The 22,969-nt window shown below is 44.5% G+C and overlaps 2 protein-coding genes across 6 annotated transcripts in view; both read left to right on the plus strand.

The window, feature by feature from the left end:
• Window positions 1-1,375, plus strand: part of GTF2H3 (general transcription factor IIH subunit 3) — a 30,054-nt gene extending 28,679 nt beyond the window's left edge. For both annotated transcript variants that reach the window (XM_003276234.4, XM_030821618.1), the window contains exons 10-13: window positions 140-208; window positions 419-554; window positions 674-710; window positions 794-1,375. In XM_003276234.4, the coding sequence (XP_003276282.1) occupies window positions 140-208; window positions 419-554; window positions 674-710; window positions 794-863 (312 nt within the window). In that variant the 3' untranslated portion in view covers window positions 864-1,375. The remainder of the gene's footprint in view (window positions 1-139; window positions 209-418; window positions 555-673; window positions 711-793) is intronic.
• An 11,142-nt stretch (window positions 1,376-12,517) lies between these two features.
• The window catches only part of TCTN2 (tectonic family member 2), a 38,743-nt gene continuing 28,291 nt past the window's right edge, over window positions 12,518-22,969 (plus strand). For 3 of the 4 annotated variants that reach the window (XM_030821619.1, XM_030821621.1, XM_030821622.1), the window contains exons 1-5: window positions 12,518-12,728; window positions 12,913-13,020; window positions 13,463-13,539; window positions 15,017-15,212; window positions 20,474-20,574. In XM_030821619.1, the coding sequence (XP_030677479.1) occupies window positions 12,647-12,728; window positions 12,913-13,020; window positions 13,463-13,539; window positions 15,017-15,212; window positions 20,474-20,574 (564 nt within the window). In that variant the 5' untranslated portion in view covers window positions 12,518-12,646. The remainder of the gene's footprint in view (window positions 12,729-12,912; window positions 13,021-13,462; window positions 13,540-15,016; window positions 15,213-20,473; window positions 20,575-22,969) is intronic. The other variant, XM_030821620.1, reaches the window with a different exon arrangement.

Consider the following 22,969-nt stretch of genomic DNA (forward strand, 5'->3'; position numbering starts at 1 on the left):
AATTAAAATAATAATAATAATTTGCAGTGTCACATCCTCCTCTGATTTTGTAGACCTGAGGCATTGCTGGTGAGAATCTCATTCCTCTGGAAACCCTAGGTAAGTGTGAGTTTGGCAGCAAGCCCTGTGTGTCTTGCAGGCTTGTGACATCACGGGAGGACTGTACCTGAAGGTGCCTCAGATGCCCTCCCTTCTGCAGTATTTGCTGGTAAGGAGACAGCAGCCGCGACCCTGATGCCTGGAGGGAAGGATGACCTCTGTGTCCTGGGAAAGGAATGGAAGCAAGATGGCTGGTGCTAGTACTCAGGAGAAAGGAATAAATGGAGGCCTTGGAGTTCCAAGGCCTAGAAGTGTGGGCTTCACATTATTTTTTTCCCATGTTTTAAATAAAAGTTTCTTTTGTTTGTTTGTTTTGTAGTGGGTGTTTCTTCCCGATCAAGATCAGAGATCTCAGTTAATCCTCCCACCCCCAGTTCATGTTGATTACAGAGCTGCTTGCTTCTGTCATCGAAATCTCATTGAAATTGGTTATGTCTGTTCTGTGTGTTTGTCAAGTAAGTTGATATACCTAGTTTTTCTTTTTTTTCTATGTTGGGGGTCAGGAAAACAGTTTCTCAACTGTGTTGTTTTTCAGCCACCCTATTGTTTCTTTTCTTTTTTTTTAAATTTACAGTATTCTGCAATTTCAGCCCCATTTGTACTACGTGCGAGTAAGTATCTTTGAGATTGTGTGGGTGGCTAATACTTCACAGCTGTAGAACATTAAAAAATGTTTTCCTCTCTGTAATTTCAGGACAGCCTTTAAAATTTCTCTGCCTCCAGTACTGAAAGCCAAGAAAAAGAAACTGAAAGTGTCTGCCTGAGGATAAAATACTTTCCCCATCTTTCAGAGCTGTTAATAGGAACTATATAGCAGATTCTTTGTTGGGAAGACTGAAAAAAATAAAGATAGGTATAGGATAATTTTTAATGTGGTGACCTTACAGAAAGTATTTCCCAAACATCCTTTTCCTCCTGTGCTTCTGGAGGACTGATTTGTTTGAGGGAGTCATTCTATGCAATATATCCTAAAATCCTAAAATATTCTATGACTGGTTTCTGTCCAGAAAGGGGCAAGAAAGCACATGTTTGTGGCTTTCATTTTTCTAATGGGATGACTATTAGTCAAAGTCAGCTTGTCATGACTGATCATAGGCTTTCTAACCTACTACCTGAATCCAGGTCCTCATTGTGAAATGCATGCCATGTGAAATTTGAATGTAGCTTTGGAAAAAGGGACTATTTGTGGAGTAATGGCATTAATCAACATAGAACGTCTTATTTGAATCAACAGTTAACTTCAATAGTCATGTAAATAAAATTCTTATTGTCTAAATTGAGACAGCCTCAGATATTTGCAGATATTTACTTTTTGTCTGATATCAGTATGTTTGGACAAAGTCATCTAAATAATAGTTTGTCACCAAATAACTACAAAATCTCTCTCTTTTTTTTTTTGAGACTGAGTCTCGCACTGTCACCCAGGCTAGAGTGCAGTGGCGCGTTCTCGGCTCACTGCAAGCTCTGCCTCCCAGGTTCACGCTATTCTCCTGCCTCAGCCTCCTGAGTAGCTGGGACTACAGGGGCCCGCCACCACGCCTGGCTAATTTTTTGTGTTTTTAGTAGAGACGGGGTTTCATCGTGTTAGCCAGGATGGTCTTGATCTCCTGACCTCGTGATCCACCCGCCTCGGCCTCCCAAAGTGCTGGGATTACAGGCGTGAACCACTGCACCCAGCCCAAAATCTCATTTTAAATGAGTAAAGAGAACATGTGCAGAAGCAAATTTTCTTCAAAATAGTTGTGGGAAGAGCTTGTATGTGAAAGCTTATGACTGGTTTTGAGGGAGAACTTACTGGGGAAAATGGACTGTGTTAAGTATGGTTTTCAGATAGAATTCTTTCCTTTTTTAATGGGGAAAAAAAAATCCACATTAATATTGAAACTGCACCTGTAATCCTAGCACTTTGGGAGGCTGAGGCCAGAGGATTGCTTGAGCCCAGAGGATTGCTTGAGCCCAGGAGTTCGAGAGCAGCCTGGGCAACAAAGTAAGACCCCATCTCTACTAAAAATTTAAATATATTTATCGAAACTGTTCTCCAGAAGCTTTGGACTGAATCCCAAAAATGTTTGTAAGTTCAAAAGCAAAAGTGTTTGTAATTTCAACAAACAAAAATTGTATTTCTCTATGTAATCTTGAAATTATTAAAAGTCCTTTTAGCTTCTAGCACATATTTGTACAAAGAGTTTAAGGAATGGTGGCTGGTTTGGTTTGTTTTTTAAAAATGTTTACTGATGAGGCTGGGCATGGTGGCTCACCCCTGTAATCCCAGCACTTTGGGAGGCTGAGGCGGGCAGATCACAAGGTCAGGAGTTCAAGATCAGCCTGGCCAGTATGGTGAAACCCTGTCTCTACTAAAAATACAAAAATTAGCCATGCAAAGTAGCAGGCGCCTGTAGTTCCAGCTACTCGGGAGGCTGAGGCAGGAGAATTGCTTGAATCCGGGAGGCAGAGGTTGCAGTGAGCCAAGATAGCGCCTCTGTACTCCAGCCTGGGTGACAGAGCAAGACTCTGTATCAAAAAAAAAAAAAAAAAAAAAAAACAAAGGCCGGGCACGGTGGCTCACATCTGTAATCCTAGCACTTTGGGAGGCCGAGGCGGGCGGATCACGAGGTCAGGAGTGGTCAGGATGGGTTTTTTGTTTTGTTTTGTTTTGTTTTTTGAGACAGAGTCTCGCCCTGTCACCCAGGCTGGGGTGCAGTGGCGCAATCTCGGCTCTCTGCAAGCTCCGTCTCCTGGGTTCATGTCATTCTCCTGCCTCAGCCTCCCAAGTAGCTGGGACTACTATGCTACTGAACCCGGGAGGCTGAAGTTCAAGACCATCCTGCCCAACATGGTGAAACCCTGTCTCTACTAAAAATACAAAAATTAGCTGGGCGTGGTGGCAGGTGCCTGTAATCCCAGCAACTCGGGAGGGTGAGGCAGGAGGTGGAGGTTGCAGTGAGCCAAGATCAAGATTGCGCCATTGCACTCCAGCCTGGGCGACAAGAACGAAACTCTGTCTCAAAAAAAAAAAAAAAAAAAAAAAAAGGTGTACTGACAAAACCCATTGTGTACAAAACTTTGTATGTAAGTAAGATTTTAATTTTCTCTTTATACAAGCTGAGTCATATTTAAATAATTTGATGTTTGCTTAGATAATTTCAGATAGATTTTATATTCTGGATTTGTATTTTTGTTAACAAATATACAAAGACTTTGGTGATCACTTTGCAAATATTTGTTAATCCTTGAGTTTGAGAACCTGTCTTTTTAAAAATAATACTTAATATTTTGTATACTAATTAAGTGTAATGGAAATCACAATTTTAAGTCTAGGAAATAAAGTATTATATATCTAAAAGAGATACTTTCAGACAAGCTAGCAAGGCTTTTATTACTTTTTAATTTGAAATGTCTTATATATTTGGTTAGTTCTGTTTAACTTGTTTTTAACTGTTGTCCTTATGAGTTATTTTATATAAATTTTTACAATAAAATAATTTGATTTTCATATTTGGTTGAATTATTTCCTTTCATTCATTGTTTATCTCATGCTCATTCAACTCTTCTTCAAATGTGTACTTTTAAACTGCATTTGGTCAAATGCCAGACAATTTTTTATTCAACTCTGAAGAACTTTAATTTCAAATCTTGGTCTGCGTGCAGTGGCTCACGCCTGTAATCCTAACACTTTGGGAGGCTGAGGCAGGAGGATCACTTAAGCCTAGGAGTTCAAGACCAGCCTGGGCAGCATGGCAAAATCCCGTCTCTAAAAAAAAGTATAAAAATTAGCCAGGTGAGGTGGTGCATGCCTGTAGTCCCAGCTAGTCTTGAGGCTAAGGTGGGAGGATTGCTTGAGCCCAAGAGGCGCAGGTTACAATGAGTCATGATCATGCCACTGAACTCCAGCCTGGGTGACAGAGTGAGACCCTGTCTCTAAATAAATGCTACTGGTTTTTGTATGTTGATTTTGTATCCTGCCACTTTACTAATTTCATCAGTTCTAATAGGTTTTTGGAGGCGTCTAGGTTTTTTTGGATGTAAGATCGTATCATCTGCAAACAAGGATAATTTTACTTTTTCTTTTTTAATTTGAATACCTTTTATCTCTTTCTCAGGACTGATTGCTCTAGCTAGTACTTTCAGCACTATGTTGAATACCACTGGTGAAAGTGGGCATCCTTATCGTGTTCCAGATTTCAGAGGAAAGGTTTTCAGTTTTTTCCCTGTTCAGTATGATACTAGCTGTGGGTCTGTTACATGTGGCTTTTGTGTGTGTGTGTTGAAGTATCTTCCTTCTATACCTAGTTTTTTGAGGGTTTTTATCATGAAAGGATGTTGAATTTTATCAAATGCTTTTTAAGCATCCATTGAAATGATCAGATGGCTTTTGTTCTTCCTTTGGTTGACACGATGTATCACATTGATTGATTTGCCTATGTTGAACCATCCTGTTGAACCATCCTTGCATCCCTGGGACAAATCCTACCGGGTCATGATGAACGATTTTTTTTTTTTTTTTTTTTGAGATGGAGTTTCTCTCTTGTCGCCCAGGCTGGTGTGCAATGGTGTGATATCAGCTCACTGCAATCTCTGCCTCCTGAGTTCAAGCGATTTCCCTGCCTCAGCCTCCCAAGTAGCCGGGATTACAGGTGCCCACCACCATGCCCAGCTAATTTTTTTGGATTTTTAGTAGAGACTGGGTTTCACCATGTTGGCCAGGCTGGTCTTGAACTTCTGACCTCAGGTGATCCACCCACCTTGGCCTCCACAACTGCTGGGATTACACATGTGAGCCACCACACCTGGTCGAATTACTGGCTTTTTTTTGTATTGAGACAGAGTCTTGCTCTGTCACTCACACTGGAGTGCAGTGGCCCGATCATGGTTCACTGCACCCTCTGCCACCTGGGTTCAAGCGATTCTCATGCCTCAGCCTCCTGTGTATCTGGGATTACAGGTGTGCGCCACCATGCCTGGCTAATTTTGTTGTATTATTAGTAGAGACAGAGTTTCACCATGTTGGCCATGCTGGTCTCGAACTTCTGACCTCAAGTGATCCACCCACCTCGGCCTCCCAAAGTGCTGGGATTACAGGTGAGAGCCACCATCCCTGGCCTGAATGATCTTTTTAATGTGTTGTTGAATTTGGTTTGCTGGTATTTTGCATCAATGTTCATCGGAGATATTGGCCTGTAGTGTTTTGTTTTGTTTTTTTTTTGAGACGGAGTCTTACTCTGTTACCCAGGCTGGAGTACAGTGGCATGATCTCTGCTCACCATAACCTCTGCCTCCCAGGTTCAAGTGATCCTCCTGCCTCAGCCTCCCAAGTAGTTGGGAGTACAAGCATGCGCCACCACACCCAGCTAATTTTTGTATTTTTAGTAGAGACAGGGTTTTGCCATGTTGGCCAGGCTGGTCTGAACTCCTGACCTCAAGTCTCCACTGCCTCAGCCTCCCAAAGTGTCAGGATTACAGGTGTGAGCCACTGCGCCCAGCTGGTTTTCCAATTTATTGGCATATAGTTGCTCATAGTAGTCTCTAATGATCCTTTGAATTTCTGTGATATCAGTTGTAATGTCTTTTTCATCTCTGATTTTACTTATTTGGGTCTTTTTTTTCTTAGTCTGGCTAAAGGTTTGTCAATTTTGTTCTTTTCAAAAAACCAGCTTTTCATTTTGTTGATCTTCTGAATTTTTTAAATTATAGTTTCATTTATTTCTGCTCTTGCTCTTTATTCTTTCTTTTCTTTTTTTTTGAGACGGAGTCTTGCTCTGTCCCCCAGGCTGGAGTGCAGTGGTGCGATCTCGGCTCACTGCAACCTCTGCCTCCCGGGTTCAAGCGATTCTCCTGCCTCAGCCTCCCAAGTAGCTGGAACTACAGGCACGTGCCACCATGCCTGGCTAATTTTTGTATTTTTAGTAGAGATGGGGTTTCACCATGTTGGCCAGGCTGGTTATGAACTCCTGACCTCAGGTGGTCCACCTGCCTCGGCCTCCCAGAGTGCTGGGATTATAGACGTGAGCCACCATATTACTTCTTTTCTAATATTAACTTTGGGTTTGGTTTGCTCTTACTTTTCTAGTTCTTGAAGAAGCATCATTAGGTTGTTTATTTGAAGTTTTTCTACTTTTTTGATAAAGATACTTACTGCTATAAGCTCTCCTCTTAGTACTGCTTTTGCTGTATTCTATAGGTTTTGTTATGTTGTTTTTCCATTTTCGTGTGTTTCAAGGAGTTTTTAAATTTTCCCTCTTAATGGCCGGGCGCAGTGGCTCATGCCTGTAATCCCAGCACTTCGGGAGGTCGAGGTGGGCAGATCACGAGGTCAAGAAAATGAGACCATCCTGGCCAACATGGTGAAACCCCGTATCTAGTAAAAATACAAAAAATTAGCTGGGTGTGGTGGCGGGTGCCTGTAGTCCCAGCTACTCGGGAGGCTGAAGCAGGAGAATCGCTTGAACCTGGGAGGCAGAGTTTGCAGTGAGCTGAGATCGCGCCACTGCACTCCAGCCTGGTGACAGAGCAAGACTCTGTCTCAAACAAAACAAAACAAAACAACTCTTAATTTCTTCATTGACCCACTGATCATTCAGCAGCATGCTGTTTAGTTTCCTTGTGTTTGTATACTTTCCAAAGTTCCTCTTGTTATTGATTTCTGATTTTATTCCATTATGATCAGAGAAGATGCTTGATCTGGGGCTGGGCATGGTGGCTCATGCCTGTAATCCCTGCACTTTGGGAAACTGAGGTGGGTGGATCACCTGAGGTCAGGAGTTTGAGACCAGCCTGCCCAACATGGTGAAACCCTGTCTCTACTAAAAATATAAAAATTAGCTGGGCGTGGTGGTGCACACATGTAATCCTAGCTACTCAGGAGGCTGAGGCAGGAGAGTCGCTTGAACCCGGGAGGTGGAGGTTGCAGTGAGCCAAGACCACGCCATTGGACTCCAGCCTGGGGGACAAGAGTGAGACTCTATCTCAAGAAAAAAAAAAGAGAGAGAGATGCTTGTTATTATTTTTTTTTGTAAAGACTTGTGACCTAACATATGATCTATTCTTGACAATGATTCATGTGCTTAGAAGAATGTATTCTATAGCCGTTAGATGAAATGTTCCATAAATATCTATTAGGTCCATTTGGTCTATAGTGCAAATTCGGTCTGACATTTCCTTGTTGATTTCCTGTCTGGATAATCTGTCCAGTGCTGAAAGTGGGAGGCTGAAGTCTCCAACTGTTATTGTACTGGGGTCTATCTCTTTAGCCCTAATAATATTTGCTTTATATATCTGAATGCTTCAGTATTGGGTGCATATATGTTTACAATAGTTATATTCTCTTGCTGAGCCTCTTATTATATAATGACCTTCTTTACCACTTTTTTTTTTTTTTTTTTTGAGACAGAGTCTCACTCCGTCACCCAGGCTGGAGTGCAGTGGCGTGATCTCGGCTCATTGCAACCTCCACCTCCCGGGTTCAAGTGATTCTCCCACCTCAGTCTCCTGAGTAGCTGGGATTGCAGGCATCTGCCACCAAGCCCAGCTAATTTTTTTTTTTTTTTTTTTTTTGAGGCAGAGTCTCGCTCTGTCGCCCAGGCTGGAGTGCAGTGGTGTGGTCTCAGCTCACTGCAAGCTCCACCTCCCGGGTTCACGCCATTCTCCTGCCTCAGCCTCCCTAGTAGCTGGGACTACAGGCGCCTGCCACCATGCCCAGCTAATTTTTTTGTATTTTTAGTAAGATGAGGTTTCACCATGTAAGCCAGGATGGTCTCAGTCTCCTGACCTCGTGATCCTCCCACCTCGGCCTCCCAAAGTGCTGGGATTACAGGCATGAGCCACCAAGCCCAGCCTAATTTTTGTATTTTTAATAGAGATGGATTTTCGCCGTGTTGGCTAGGCTTGTCTTGAACTCCTGACCTCAGATGATCCACTCACCTTGGCCTCCCGAAGTGCTCGGATTGCAGGTGTGAGCCACTGCGCTTGGCCTCTTTTTTTTCTTTTTCTGTGGAGATAGCATCTTGCGATATTGTCCAGGCTGGTCTTGAACTCCTGGGCTCAAGCAACTCCTGGGTTCCTCTTGCCTCGGCCTCCCAAAGTGTTGGGATTACAGGTGTGAGCCACTGCATCCAGTCTTAAAATCTATTTTATCTGATATAAGTATATAGCTACTTTTGCTCTTTTTTGGTTTCCATTAGAATATCTTTTTCCATCCCTTTTTTTTTAGTCTATGTGTGTCTTTTGTTTGTTTGTTTGTTTTGTTGTTGTTGTTGTTTCTTTTGTTTTTTTGAGACGGAGTCTTGCTCTGTCACCCAGGCTGGAGTGCAGTGGCACAATCTCGGCTCACTGCAAGCTCCGCCTCCCAGGTTCATGCCATTCTCCTGCCTCAGCCTTTCCAAGTAGCTGGGACTACAGGTGCCCGCCACCGCGCCCGGCTAATTTTTTTTGTATTTTTAGTAGAGACAGGGTTTCACTGTGGTCTTGATCTCCTGACCTCGTGATCCGCCCCACCTCGGCCTCCCAAAGTGCCGGGATTACAAGCGTGAGCCACCGCGCCCGGCCAGTCTATGTGTGTCTTTATAGGTGAAGAGTTTCTTATAGGCAGCTAATCATTAGGTCTTTTTTTTTTTTTTTAATCCATTCAGCCACTCTGTGTCTTTTGATTGGAGAGTTTAGTCCATTTACATTCAATGTTATTGATAAGTAAGGACTTACTACTGCCATTTTGTTATTTGTTTTCTGATCTTCCCTTTCTCCCTTCCTTCCATCTTCCTTTTTATGAAAGTGATTTTCTCTGGTGGTATGTTTTAATTTCTTGCTTGATATTTTTGTGTATCTGTTATAGGCTTTTTGACATGAATTTATCATGAGGCTTGCAAATACCGTCTTATAACCTACTATTTTAAACTGATGAAAACTCTGCAAAAACAAGCAGAGAAAACTAATACTGTATACTTTAACTTCATCCCTCTGATTTTTAACTTTTTATTGTTCCTATAATATTTATATCTTATTATACTATGTCTTAAAAAGCTGTAGTTATTATTTTTGATAGGTTTGCCTTTTAGTCTACTACTCAAGGTATGAATAGTTTACATATTTGTAGAGGTACCACCTTGGTGATCTTGGGTACGATCTTGGAGAATTCCCCGGATCACCGTTAGCAGTGACGAGTCTGTACAGGTCTGCAGCAACTCGATTCTTGCCTCCTCAGAGGAAAGAATTTGGCCAAGCAGCATAAGGCAGAGTGAGAGACCAAGGCAAAGTTTAGAGCAGGGGTAAACGTTTATTAAAAAGTTTTACAGCAGGAACGAAAGGAAGTAAAGTACACTTGGAAGAGGGCCAAGTGGGCGACTTGAGAGATTTAAGTGCCCCGTCCGACCCTTCACTTGGGGTTTCTATACATTAGCATGGTTCTGAGGTTTATGACCTCCCTTGGCTTTTCCTTGGGGTGGGCTGTCTGCATGTCAGTGGCCTGCCAGCACTTGGGAGGGGCCGCATGTGCAGTGTGTTTATTGAAGTTGTGCGCATGCTCATTTGAGGCATTTTCCTTTAACAGTTGCGTGTTCCCAGAGGAAGGTTATATACCAGTTAAAATCTGCCATCTTGCCTCTTACTATGTATGCGTGAGCCTGCTTGCCCAACTCCTGAGATCTTATTGGGAAGCTGCTGATCACCAGCTTCAAGTGTTTTCTATCTTTTTTTTTTGAGATAAAGTCTCACTCTGTTGCCCAGGCTGGAGTGCAGTAGCGCAATCTCGGCTCACTGCAACATCCGACCCCTGGGTTCAAGCGATTCTCTTGCCTCAGCCTCCCGAGTAGCTGGGAGTACAGCCACGTGCCACCATGCCCAGCTAATTTTTGTATTTTTTGGTAGAGATGGGTTTCTCTGTGTTGCCCAGGTTGGTCTTGAACTCCTGGCCTCAAGTGATCCGTCTGCCTTCGCCACCCAAAGTGCAGGGATTACAGGCATAAGCCACCAAGCCTGGCCCAGAAGTTTTTTCTTTTGGGAGGATTTATCTCCTAATCTTTACCACTTGGCCTTGCCAACTTAATTTGCAAATTAATTCCCCCCAAAGACAGATGGGGAATAACAGAAATATTTAAGTGTTTGACAGCTTCCTCTTAGTAACGTTCTCCTAGGCTTCATTCCAAGATATCAAGAGGGATAAACATTTTGCAGTCTTCCAGAGAGGAGCTGAGGTACATGGGAAAGTTTCATGCTCATGTTACAACTGTAGCAACCCACAATTTTTGAAGGAGTGTAAGAAAAAGATAACGTCCAGTGTCAGGCCCTTATAAAGCCTCAACTTTGAGAATCCTTTCACAATGTTAGATTTGCTGATCAATGAATATATAACTGAACATTAAGAGTAATAATGGGGCTGGGTACGGTGGCCCATACCTGTAATCCCAGCACTTTTGGAGGCCAAGGCAGGAGGATCACTTGAGCCCAGGAGTTTGAGACCAGCCTGCGCAACATGGTGAAACCCCTTCTCTATAAAAAATATAAAAATTAGCCGGGCGTAGTGGCGTATTCCCAGCTACTTGGGAGGCTGAGGTGGGAGGATCAGCTGAGCCCAGAAGTTTGAGGATGCAGTGAGCTATGATTGTGCCACTGCACCATTCCAGCCTGTGTGACAGAGTGAGACCCTGTCTCAAAAAGAAAAAAAAAAAGAGTAATAATTGCAAACATTTACTTGGCATTTACCGTCAGTCAGCCATAATGCTGAACACCATGATTGTCTCAGCTAAAGGACACACCACACCTCTGATAGTTAACAAGTAACTGATCATTAACTGAGTGCTTACTATATGCCAGCCATTGGTTTAACCTCATTAGATATGTTACCTCATTTCATCCTCACACAATCCCCAGGGAAGGATTATTACTATCCCTTTTTTATAGATGAGGAAGCTGAAGCTTAGAGAGGTTGACTTGCCCAAAGTCACTTAATAGCTGAGAATATCTGTAGAGGGAAGGCGAAATCCCACGCCAGGCAGCCTGACCTCAAAGCCTGCACTCCAGTCCCCAAGCCGTGACAATGCTTGAAATGTTCTGAGGCTACTGATATAAGAAAAACAATTTTTTTCCAGACAGAATTTTGATTCTTTCACATCTGTCCTATTGCTGGGCAAAACCTCTTGTGTGTTTTGTGATTGGATCTGCTTTCAGAGTGCTGAGAGCTCTGTGTGGGGGAGAAAATCCTTCAAAAACCTAGGAGAATGATAATAAAAGCAATAGTGATAATAAATGATAATAATGATAAGAATTATAAAAATATAAATTTTATAAAATTATAAGATATAAGGTTTGTCAAAGACTAAATGACGAGTTAATGGGTGCAGCAAACCAACACGGCACATGGATACATATGTAACAAACCTGCACATTGTGCACATGTACCCTAAAACCTAAAGTATAATAAAAAAATTATAAAATATAAGTATAAAATTTACAAAATATATACTTATATTTATATAAAAGATAAACATATATAAGATAAAATATAAATACACATATATTTTATAAGATAAATAAATAAATATATTTTTGAGATGGAGTCTGGCTGTGTCGCCCAGGTTTGAGTGCAGTGGCGCAATCGGGGCTCACTGCAACCTCCGCTTCCCAGATTCAAGCGATTCTCCTGCCTCAGCCTCCTGAGTAGCTGGGATTATAGGCGCGTGCCACCAAGCCCAGCTAATTTTTTGTATTTTTAGTAGAGACGGGGTTTCACCATGTTGATCAGGCTAGTCTCAAACTCCTGACATCGTGATCCACCCTCCTCGGCCTCCCAAATTGCTGAGATTACAGACATGAGCCGCCAGACCCGGCCTATATGTATTTTATATATATCAAGTATGTATATCTGATATATATAAAACAAAGTATATATATTTTGTAAAAATATAAAATATAAATAATACCTCATAAATGATAGTAAAGATAATAATAAAAACAGCGCGGCAGCCCCATCCCCTTTTTTGTACTCACCCCCTAAAAATCCCTATAAAAATCACGTTTATTAAGGAGCAAATCCCACCCTTTTTATTTAGAAGCCAGTGTCTACAGGCTCGTTCTTGGCTGTTGTTGGATTAATTCCAGGATAGGAGAAAACTCCAGTTTTTGAGCTGGACACGCACTCCTGCTTTTCAGGACCTTTTTAATTTTGATGTTTTCAACTTTTAGGCCCAGGGGTCCATGTACAGGTTGCTATATAGGTAAATTGCGTGTCACGGGGGTTCGGGTGCACAGACTGTTTCGTCACCCAGGTACTAAGTGGAGCACCGGATAGGTAGTTTTTCGACCGTCACTCTCCCCACCAGAGTCGAGCAGCAAAAATGCGAGGCCTTGTGGGCGGGGCCGGGGTGCCCGCTCTTGCCACTGGTCCAATCACAGCGCGGCGTTCCTCCTGGCCGGCTGCCGATTGGTGGTTGCCATAGCTCCGGGCGTTCGCTTGACAAGATGGCGGCGGCGGGGAGGTGGCTGCTGCGTTTTCGTGTCTGAGTCCTTCCCGGGTTCTAAGGCGGGCGCGGTTCTGCTGTGCCCGGCCCGCGAGGTCTAAGGCATGGGCTTCCAGCCTCCGGCCGCTCTTCTTTTGAGGCTTCTCCTTCTGCAGGGCGTCCTGAGGCTGCTGTGGGGGGACCTGGGTGTGTACGGCGCGGCAGGGACCTCTATGGGCCGGGGCTGAGGGGACTGGGCGTTAGAAGGGCCAGACTTGGACTCCTCCGGGAGCTTCGGTAGTGGAGACCTCCAAAGCAAGCCGCCACACACACCTTAGGCGGTGACTCTTCCACTGCTAACCCCTCCTTGTCCCCTTTCCTTCCCGCCTAGCTTTCATCCCTCCTTTCATCCGAATGTCCGGCCCTGCGGTCGGCGCGTCCCTGGTCGGAGACACCGAGGGTGTGACCGTGTCCCTGGCAGTGCTGCAGGACGAGGCGGGTAAAGTCAGGCCCTTCTTTTGGGGAGGGTGGGGGTTGGACTGGATCCAGACCTCCCAAGGAGCCTGGAGAGGTGGCATCCTTTGGACCCCTGCCTTTGTTCTCTGCAAAGTCGCATGGGGAGAAAAGGATCGGGCGGCTGCTGTAGGCCAAAGAAGACAGACGGACAGGTTCGAAGAAAGCTTGAAATAATAATGGCTAGCATTCATTGAGCTAACATCGTGCGTCATCCCATTTTCCTAGTAAGAACAGTGATATCTTTTCATCCCTTTTGACCAATGAAGAAACAAGTTCAGAGAGGTTGTCACTGCCCCGGTGTCAAGCAGCTTGTAAAGGGCCCAATCTTAGGCTGTAACGTGAGTCCATCCTAGGCAGTCTGACTCAGTGCACCCCCTGAGCTGCTGGGCCTTGCTGCCTTTGCATGCTGGTCTTCTCTTCCTTAGGAATATTGCCAGTTCCGACGTGTGGAGTGCTGAGCAATGAGACGGAAGACTGGAGTGTGACTGTGACCCCCGGTGCGGTAAGGCCAGAAGTAAACCTTCTCTGTAGCCTGTGAAGAGGCCCCCAGCTAGGGTTTCTGCAGTGATCTCTTTATTTAACAAGGCATGGCTTTCTCCATGCTCTCAACAATCATGAAATTGTGGGGTGTTGGATCTGGTAGACAGTTATCCAGCCCACGGGTTCCTTACCCTGGGGTTAGGAGTCCTTGGATGCATTTCAGGGGGATCTGTGAACTCTGTGAAATTGTGTGTAAAGTTCTGTGTGTATGTGCATTTTTCTGACGAGAGGGTCACCAGTTTCCTTCCGATCATCAAATGGGTCAGTGATTCAAAAAAGCTTTATGCCAGGCATCGTGGCTCAAGCCTGTACTCATAGCACTTTGGGAGATTGAGGCGGGAGGATTGCTTGAGCCCAGGAGTTCCAGACCAGCCTGTAACATAGCGAGACCCCGTCTCTACAAAACAATTTAAAAAAAAAATTAGCTGGGTGACGCACACCTATAGTCCCAGGTACTTGGAGGGGGGTGGGGGAGCTGAGGCAGGAGGATTATTTGAGCCCAGGAGTTCAGGGCTGCAGAGAGCTATGATCACACCACTGCACTTCATCCAGCCTGGGCAACAGAGCAAGACCCTGTCTCTTAAAAAAAAAGAAAAAGCTGGCCAGGCGCAGTGACTCGCGCCTGTAATCCTAGCACTTTGGGAGGCCGAGGAGGGCGGATCATCTGAGGTCGGGAGTTCAAGACCAGTCTGGCCAAAAGCCATCTCTACTAAAAATACAAAAATTAGCTGGGCGTGATGGCGGGTGCCTGTAATCTCAGCTACTTTGGAGGCTGAGGCAGGAAAATCACTTGAACCCGGGAGGCAGAGATTGCAGTGAGCCGAGATCACGCCACTGCACTCCAGTTTGGGTGACAAGCGAGACTCCGTCTCAAAAAAAAAAAAGCTTCATAACCACTGATCTTGCCCAACTCTGAGCTTATGTGTAAGGATACTCAAACATGGAGAGATTAAGCATCTTCTATTTAATAAGTGTTTATTGGGTACCTAGTGTATGCAACATCAATTCTGGAGATAAAAGGATGAGAAAGACAAACTCTGCTTGTACCCCAGGAATGAACATGTACATGTCTAAAGTCATTCTGGGATAAACTGAGGATTGTTTTCATTGACTTCTTTGTGTATTTACTCTTCCACTGATAGGATGATCAAGAAACTAAAAAGGTGTACAATAAACTGAGTTTATTTATCAGATCTGTGTTTAGCTTTCTCTAAGTATCCCAAAGTTGTTTGCTTTTATGGTAAGGAAGAGGAATCAGGGCTTGCTTGTTACCATAGGTTTATGGGGTGGAACTGAAGATAACTGTGTCATCTTTGTATACATTTCCCTTTTATAAAATGAACAGAGGCTGATGTGTGCTTTTATTGTGTTTTCTATTATGTATTCTTATAGACCCTGTTTTGAGTCACTTTAAAAATACAGCAATCTTTTCCTTTCAGAAGGTGTTGGAAGTGACAGTAAGGTGGAAGAGAGGTCTGGACTGGTGTTCCTCCAATGCGACAGATTCCTTCTCAGAGTCCCCCTGTATCCTCCAGACCCTTCTGGTTTCAGCATCTCGTAATTCATCCTGTTTAGCACATCTACTCATTCAAGTGGAAATTTATGCCAACTCTTCTCTGACCCATAATGCTTCAGGCAAGTAAAGTCTTTGACTGTCAAAACTTTCATGTTGTTCTCAGCTACTTAGGAGGAAGAGGCAGAAGGATTGCTTGAGCCCAGGAGGTTGATGCTACAAATGAGCTGTAATCGCCCCACTGCGTTCCAGCCAGGGCGACAGAGCGGGACCCTGTCTCAAAAAAAAACAAAAAAAAAAAAGAAAAATTTGTGTCAAGCTTACCTGTTTGATTATAAGTGTATGCCATGCAATTTGTAAAGTATACTTCACTTGAGTCTGTCTTGCTTTTCTAAACTAATTTTTCTTTTGTTTAGTTTTCTTTTAAAAAATTTCATTTTGTACTATTTTATTTAACATTTATTTGATCTTGCTCTACTGTTTGCATCTTTGTAAGCCACCTTGAATCCTTTTTGGGAGAAGGTGAAATTTGTTTATGTACATTGATTCTTTTTTTTTTTTTTTTGAGATGGAGTCTCACTGTGTCACCAGGCTGGAGTGCAGTGTTGTGATCTCGGCTCACTGCAACCTCCACTTCCTGGGCTTAAGTGATTCTCCTGCTTCAGCCTCCCGAGTAGCTGGGACTACAGGCTCATACCACCACGCCCAGCTAATTTTGTACTTTTAGTAGAGATGGGGTTTCACCATGTTGGCTGGGATGGTCTTGATCTCCTGACCTTGTGATCCACCTGCCTCGGCCTCCCAAAGTGCTGGGATTACAGGCGTGAGCCACTGTGCTCGGCACGTGCATTGATTCTCATGACTGCATCTTAAGAAGAAGAAAGGAAGGGTGGCCAGATGCAGTGGCTCCCACCCTGTTAAGTGCTTTGGGAGGCCAAGGCGGGGGACTTTCTTGAGCCCAGGAGTTCGAGACCAACCTGGGCAAAGCAGCAGATACTGTCTCTATAAAAAATTGTAAAAAGTTAGCTGGGCATGATAGTGCCTGCCTGTAGTCCTAGCTACTAGGGATGCTGAGGTGGGAGGATCGCTTGAGTGTGGGAGTTTGAGGCTGATGAAGTTTACATCGTTTCCAGCTTTTTTTAAAGTTTATTTTTATTTTCATTTTTTTAGAGATGGGGTCTCACTCTGTTACCCAGGCTGGAGCTAGAGTGCAAGGGCACGATCCTGGCTCACTGCAGCCTCAACCTTCCTGGTTCAGGCGATCCTCCTGCCACAGCCTCCATAGTAGCTAGGGCTACTGGCGTGCACCACCACACCTGGCTAGTTTTTACATTTTTTTGTAAAGACAGGGTCTCACTATGTTAGCCAGGCTGGTTTTGAACTCCTGGGCCCAGGTGATCCTCCCACCATGGCCTCCTGAAGTACTGATATTACAGGCATGAGCCGCTGCACCTGGTCTGTTCCCAGCTTTTGATGCTACAGCAAAGATCATTATGCCCATGTACATGAATCTTTGGACATGAGTAAATGGTTTTGTGTTCATCTCCGTCTCATATGATGTTAGTGTTCTTAAACCAAAAGAGCTTTCAACTAGATGTGCTGATGTAGAGGGCTCTGCTGCGATGAGTGCTACTGCCATGTCCCCGTCCCCTGTGGCGAACTCTGACATCTCTTGCCCTTATGGCCACGTGGCATGGAGGAGAAGCGTTCCAGACTTTAGTAGCAAAAGTCTGTTACCTGGAGACTCCTTTACTGCCGCTTCCCTTATTACATCCCAAACTGTGGTCCTCCTTGTGCTTCTGGAAGTTTAGGATGATAAGACGAGTTTTGACAGCTCCTTTCAGCAGACTACTGTGCCCTCAGTGTACTTGCATGGGAAGGCCTCCATGATGAATGAAGTGAAAAAAGCAAGTGCAGATGGCTGCCTACAGTGTGCTATCTTTTGCATAAAGGAGGCAGAAATGAAAACATTTGCATAAAGAAATTCTGGAAGGATGTTGGAGAAGCTAATAATGTGCTACCAAGTTGGAGGATGATGTGGGAACAGGAAAGGGCTGACAGTGAGGACTTTTTTAATATGCTTTTGATTTTTTGGAACCATGCAAATGTGTTACCTACTTAAAAGTTTTAAATTTTTCTATGGCTTAAAATTCAAAACAAAGCCAAAAAAACCGTATTCAATCATGAAAGAAAAATCCCCCCAAAACAACAGAAGGGCTTCATGATAGCTGTACCATTCAAAGCACTGACTTTTTTTCCTTTGAGAAATACGCTTGAGGCCGGATGGTGGCTCATGCCTGTGATCCCAACACTTTTAGAGGCTGAGGTGAGCGGACCACTTGAGCCTAGGAGTTCAAGACCATCCTGGGCAACGTGGCAAAACCCTGTCTCTACAAACAAATACAACAATTAGCTGTGTGTGGTAGTGGGTGCCTGTAGCCCCAGCTATGAGGGAGGCTGAGGTCGGGGGATCGCTTGAGCCCAGGAGGTGGAGGTTGCAGTGAACCAAGATTGCTCCATGTACTCCAGCCTGGTCGACAGAGCAAGACCTTGTCCCAAAAAAAAGACCAGGTGTGGTGGCTCATGCCTGTAATCCCAGCACTTTGAGAGGCTGAGGTGGGCGGATCACGAGGTCAGGAGATCGAGACCATTCTGGCTAACACGGTAAAATCCCATCTCTACTAAAAATACAAAAAATTAGCCGGGTGTGGTGGCGGGTGCCTGGAGTTCCAGCTACTCGAGAGGCTGAGGCGGGAGAATGGCGTGAACCTGGGAGGCGTGAACCTGCACTCCAGCCTGGGCGACAGAGCGAGACTCCATCTCAAAAAAAAAAAAAAAGGAAAATATGCTTGAGTATATTTAGGTAGTATTTTAGAATACCAAACTTAGAAAATTGAACATCTTTGTATATGAGTGATTGAGTTGTCCCCTCTGACCCAATGAAGGCATGAAAAATTTTTTACTCAGCCAGTGATTAAAACTAGAAAAAAATGGAAGCACAGACAGGAGGTATGTGTCATACCCAGTAACAATGAAGCCAGTGAACAATGTAGTAAACATAAATCACACAAACATCTATTTGTATAACACATTACCCTATTCTGAAGTGTCTCGTGGCTGGGGATGGTGGCTCATGTACTATGCCTGTAATTCCAGCACTTTGGGAGGCCAAGGTGGGAGGATCACTCGAGCCCAGGAGTTTGAGACCAGCATGGACAACATAGTGAGACCCTGTCTTTACAGAAAATAGGAACGTTAGCTGAGCATGATGGTGCACACCTGTGGTCCCAGCTACTTGGGAGGCTGAGGTGGGAGGATCACTTGAGCCCTGGGAGGTTGGGGCTACAGTGAGCTGTGATTGTGCCACTTCACACTTCAGCCTGGGCAGCAGAGTGAGACCCTGTCTCAAAAAAAAAATCAATTAATAAAGTGCCTTGCTTGTGTCACATGGGTTTGATAACACTGAGGGTCAGACCCTTACCCATGTAACGTGGTCTGCGATGTGGACCTTCTCCTTGTTCCGGATACCATTGATGTATCATTGACCTTCTGCTATGTTATAGCATAGAACAGATCATTAGTTGTTCTTTAGATACTTCACCTATTGTGTCATTACAGTGAACTATTATGTGGGGTTTAAACAAATAGTTCCTGCATGGTTTTCTAACGTGTACCAAATGCAAAAGTAAAATTCAGCAGAATGAAACTTTTATCTGATAAATGATTGGAGAGAAACCCAAAGTATTAATGTCACTGGATTCTGAATTAGGAGGCTGAAATGTCGTGTAACATATTCCTCTTCAAAGAGGAATACAAGTTCGGAAACCTGTAATATCCTGAAGAGTTATAAACAACGGGCCCTGCCAATGTTTACCTCTTTAGCATTTCTCCTGAGCTGCTTTCTCTGGCCTTGTCCCATTCACACCCACCACCTTCTCCCCTGCACCACAGTGTTCCCCCTATTCATCCGCCCCCTCTGTCTTCCACCTACAGCTGTCCAGTAGCCCCTCTTACCTGTACAAACTCTTTTTTTTTTTTTTTTAAAGTAGAGATGGGGTTTCTCCATGTTGGTCAGGCTGGTCTCGAACTCCTGACCTCAGGTGATCCCCCCGCCTTGGCCTCCCAAAGTGCTGGGATTACGGGCGTGAGCCACCGCGCCTGGCTGCCTGTACAAACTCTTACGTGTGTTTCAGGCTCAGCGCATTCTCTCTCTCTGCAAGTCTTCCTGACGCCCAGCCTAAGCCACGTGCCCTCCCTGGGTTCCCATGACAGATCCATTTCAGTGTTTACCCTTTATGGTCACATGATCTCTTTACCTGTCTTCTCCCTCTGAGAGTGCGAGTCCCTCAGGGAAGCTGCGGTGTCTCACTGTATCATCCCTGCATAACCCAGCCCCCCATACTCTCGTGGTCAGACCACATTTGTCCCACCTGCACTATTGAGTACCACAGCCACGAACCATGTCTGGACACTGGACAGTTGAAAGGGGATGGGTCTTAATTGAGATGTGCCGTAACTGTTAAACAGCCACCAGTTTTTGAGGACTCATTGATTGCCTGTTGCAATGATATTATTTTGGATATGTTGGGTTCAGTAAAATATATTAAGTTAATTTTATCTGTTTCTTTTTTGTAGCCTGGGCTACTTTTTGTATTTTTATTAGAGACAGGGTTTCACTATGTTGGCCAGGCTGGTCTTGAACTCCTGACCTCAGGTGATCCACCCACCTTGGCCTCCCAAAGTGCTGGGTTTACAGGTGTGAGCCACCCCGTCCAGCCTAAAATCAGTACATTGTGTATATACTAACTTGTGACTCTTAGTCAATTGATTATTTTCTAGATCAACTATGACTTCTTTGGTTCATTGTAATTGGTGTGTTTTCTTATATTTGGGTTTTTGTTGGAGTGGTAGATGCAGGCCTCATATATTTCGTGGATATTTTGTGTATTCCTTAATGTCGAATATTTGCTAATAATGATTTACAAAACAAGATAATTCAGCTTTCTTTTTTTTTTTTGACACGGAGTCTCACTTTGTCGCCCAGGCTAGAGTATAGTGGCATGATCTGGGCTCACTGCAAGCTCCGCCTCCCAGGTTCATGCCACTATCCTGTCTCAGCCTCCTGAGTAGCTGGGACTACAGGCGCCTGCCACCACACCCAGCTAATTTTTTGTATTTTTGGTAGAGACGGGGTTTCACAGTGTTAGCCAGAATGGTCTCGATCTCTGACCTCGTGATCTACCCCCCTCGGCCTCCCAAAGTGCTGGGATTACAGGCGTGAGCCACCGCGTCCGGCCACAGCTTTCTTTTGAATGTCAAAAATGTGACCGTGCTTTGTCGGAATGTTTCTTAGCTGAATTTTTCTGTTGTGTGTACTTTCCAGAGAACGTGACTGTCATTCCTAACCAGGTGTATCAGCCCCTTGGCCTTTGTCCTTGTAATTTAACAGCTGGAGCCTGTGATGTTCGCTGCTGCTGTGACCAGGTATGTTCTTTGGTTATTGGGCACAAAAGTTATGCTACCTGTGAGAACACCAGCAGTTCCACCAACAGCTTTTTTTATTTTTTATTTCTTGAGATGGGGTCTTGCTCTGTCCCCCAGGCTGGAGTTTGGTGATGCAATGATGGCTCGCCACAGCCTCGGCCTCCCGGGCTCAAGCGATTCTCTCACCTCAGCCTCCTGAGTAGCTGGGGCCACAGGCACGCACCATCACACCCAGCTAATCGTTTTGTATCTTTTGTGGAGTTGGGATTTTGCCATGTTGCTCAGGCTGGTCTCAAATTCCTGGGATCAAATAGTCCTTCTACCTTGGCCTCCCAAAATGTTGGGATTACAGGTGTGAGCCACCATGCCTTGCCCCAGCAGCTTTTTAAGGGATGGTCTTCCAAAACTGGGCTTATGTTTTCTATTGCAAATTGTTTCAAATTGAGTTTTTTTTTTTTTTTTTTTTTGAGACGGAGTCTCGCTCTGTCACCCAGCCTGGAGTGCAGTGGCACAATCTCAGCTCACTGCAAGCTCCGCCTTCCGGGTTCATGCCATTCTCCTGCCTCAGCCTTCCTAGTAGCTGGGACTACAGGCGCCCGCCACCACGCCCGGCTAATTTTTTTTTTTTTTGTATTTTTAGTAGAGACGGGGTTTCACCGTGTTAGCCAGGATGGTCTTGATCTCCTGACCTCGTGATCCACCCACCTCGGCCTCCCAAAGTGCAGGGATTACAGGCATGAGCCACCGTGCCCAGCCCAAATTGAGTATTTTTTTAAATTTTAAAATTTTGGTGGGCACGGTGGTGCACGCCTGTAATCCCAGCACTTTGGGAGGCCAAGGCGGGCAGATCACCTGAGGTCCAGAGTTTGAGACCAGCCTGACCAACATGGAGAAACCCCGTCTCTACTAAAAATACAAAATTAGCCAGGCGTGTTGGTGGGCACCTGTAATCCCAGCTACTTGGGAGGCTGAGGCAGGAGAATCGCTTGAACCAGGGAGGCGGAGGTTGCAGTGAGCCGAGATTGTGCCACTGCACTCCAGCCTGGGCAACAAGAGCGAAACTCTGTTTCAAAAAAAAAAAAAAAAGATCACACAACTTTTGAGTACATTTTTTTTTTTTTAGACGGCCTCCCAAAGTGCTGGGTTTACAGGTGTGAGCCACCACGCCCAGCCTTATTTTTTTTCTTTTAGGCTTAGAGCAGGTACAACATATAAACTCTATTTTCTTTTTTTTTTCTTTCTTTTTTTTTTTTTTTTTTTTTGAGACAGGGTCTTGCTCTGTTGCCCAGGCCGGAGTGCAGTGACACGATCTCGGGTCACTGCAGCCTCCACCTCCTGGATTTAAGTGATTCTTGTGCCTCAGCCTCCTGAGTAGCTGGAACTACAGGTGTGCGCCACCACACCCGGCTAATTTTTGTACTTTTAGTAGAGATGGGGTTTCACCATGTTGGCCAGGCTGGTCTTAAACTCCTGACCTCAGGTGATCTGCCTACATTGGCCTCCCAAAGTGCTGGGATTACAGGAGTGAGCCACTGCACTGGGCCTAAATTGAGTGTTTTCTTATCTAGCAGAGTCAGTCTAGTCTTTGGAAGAAGGAAAGAGTATCTCTTTGGATAAAAACATGATTGTGAAGATCATACAGAGGGGATGGTTTTAATATTATTTATTTAGAAGCCTTTAAGAAATATAAAAAAAGAATAAGAAAGAACAGGCCTGGCGAAGCAGCTCACGCCTATAATCCCAGCACTTTGGGAGGCTGACGTGGGTGGATCGCTTGAGTTCAGGAGTTGGATACCAGCCTGAGCAACATGGCAAAACCCTATCTCTACAAAAATTAGCTGAGCATGATAGTGCAGGCCTGTAGTGCCAGCTCGGGAGGCTGAGCTGAGATGATCGCTTGAGCCCAGGAAGTCAAGGCTGGAGTGAGCTGTGATCACACCACTGCATGTCAGCCTAGGCAACAGAGCAAGACTCTCTCAAAAAAAAAAACAACACACAGTTTTTCAGTGATTTTTAGTAAATTTACACAATTGTACAACCATCACCACAATCTGTCTTCAGAACATTTCTACCACCCCAGCAAGAAATCATGTGTCCCGGTAGCCATTGCTATCTCCATCCCTCATCCAAGGCCTCCGTGAATCTGCCTCTGTCTCCATGAATTTGCCCATTTTGGATGTTGCACATATATGGAATCATGCAATATGTGGTCTTCAGTGACTTTCTTCTTGCACTTAGCATGATGCTTTTAAGGTTCTTTTACCCTGTAGCAGCTGTTACCACTTCATTCATTTTTGGTAGTTGAATCCTATTCCATTGTATGGATATATCACGTATTTCTTTTTTTTTTTTTTTTTGAGACGGAGTTTCGCTCTTATTGCCCAGGCTGGAGTGC

This window comes from Nomascus leucogenys, chromosome 10 (assembly GCF_006542625.1).
Source record: "Nomascus leucogenys isolate Asia chromosome 10, Asia_NLE_v1, whole genome shotgun sequence".
In the NCBI taxonomy this organism is placed as follows: domain Eukaryota; kingdom Metazoa; phylum Chordata; class Mammalia; order Primates; family Hylobatidae; genus Nomascus; species Nomascus leucogenys.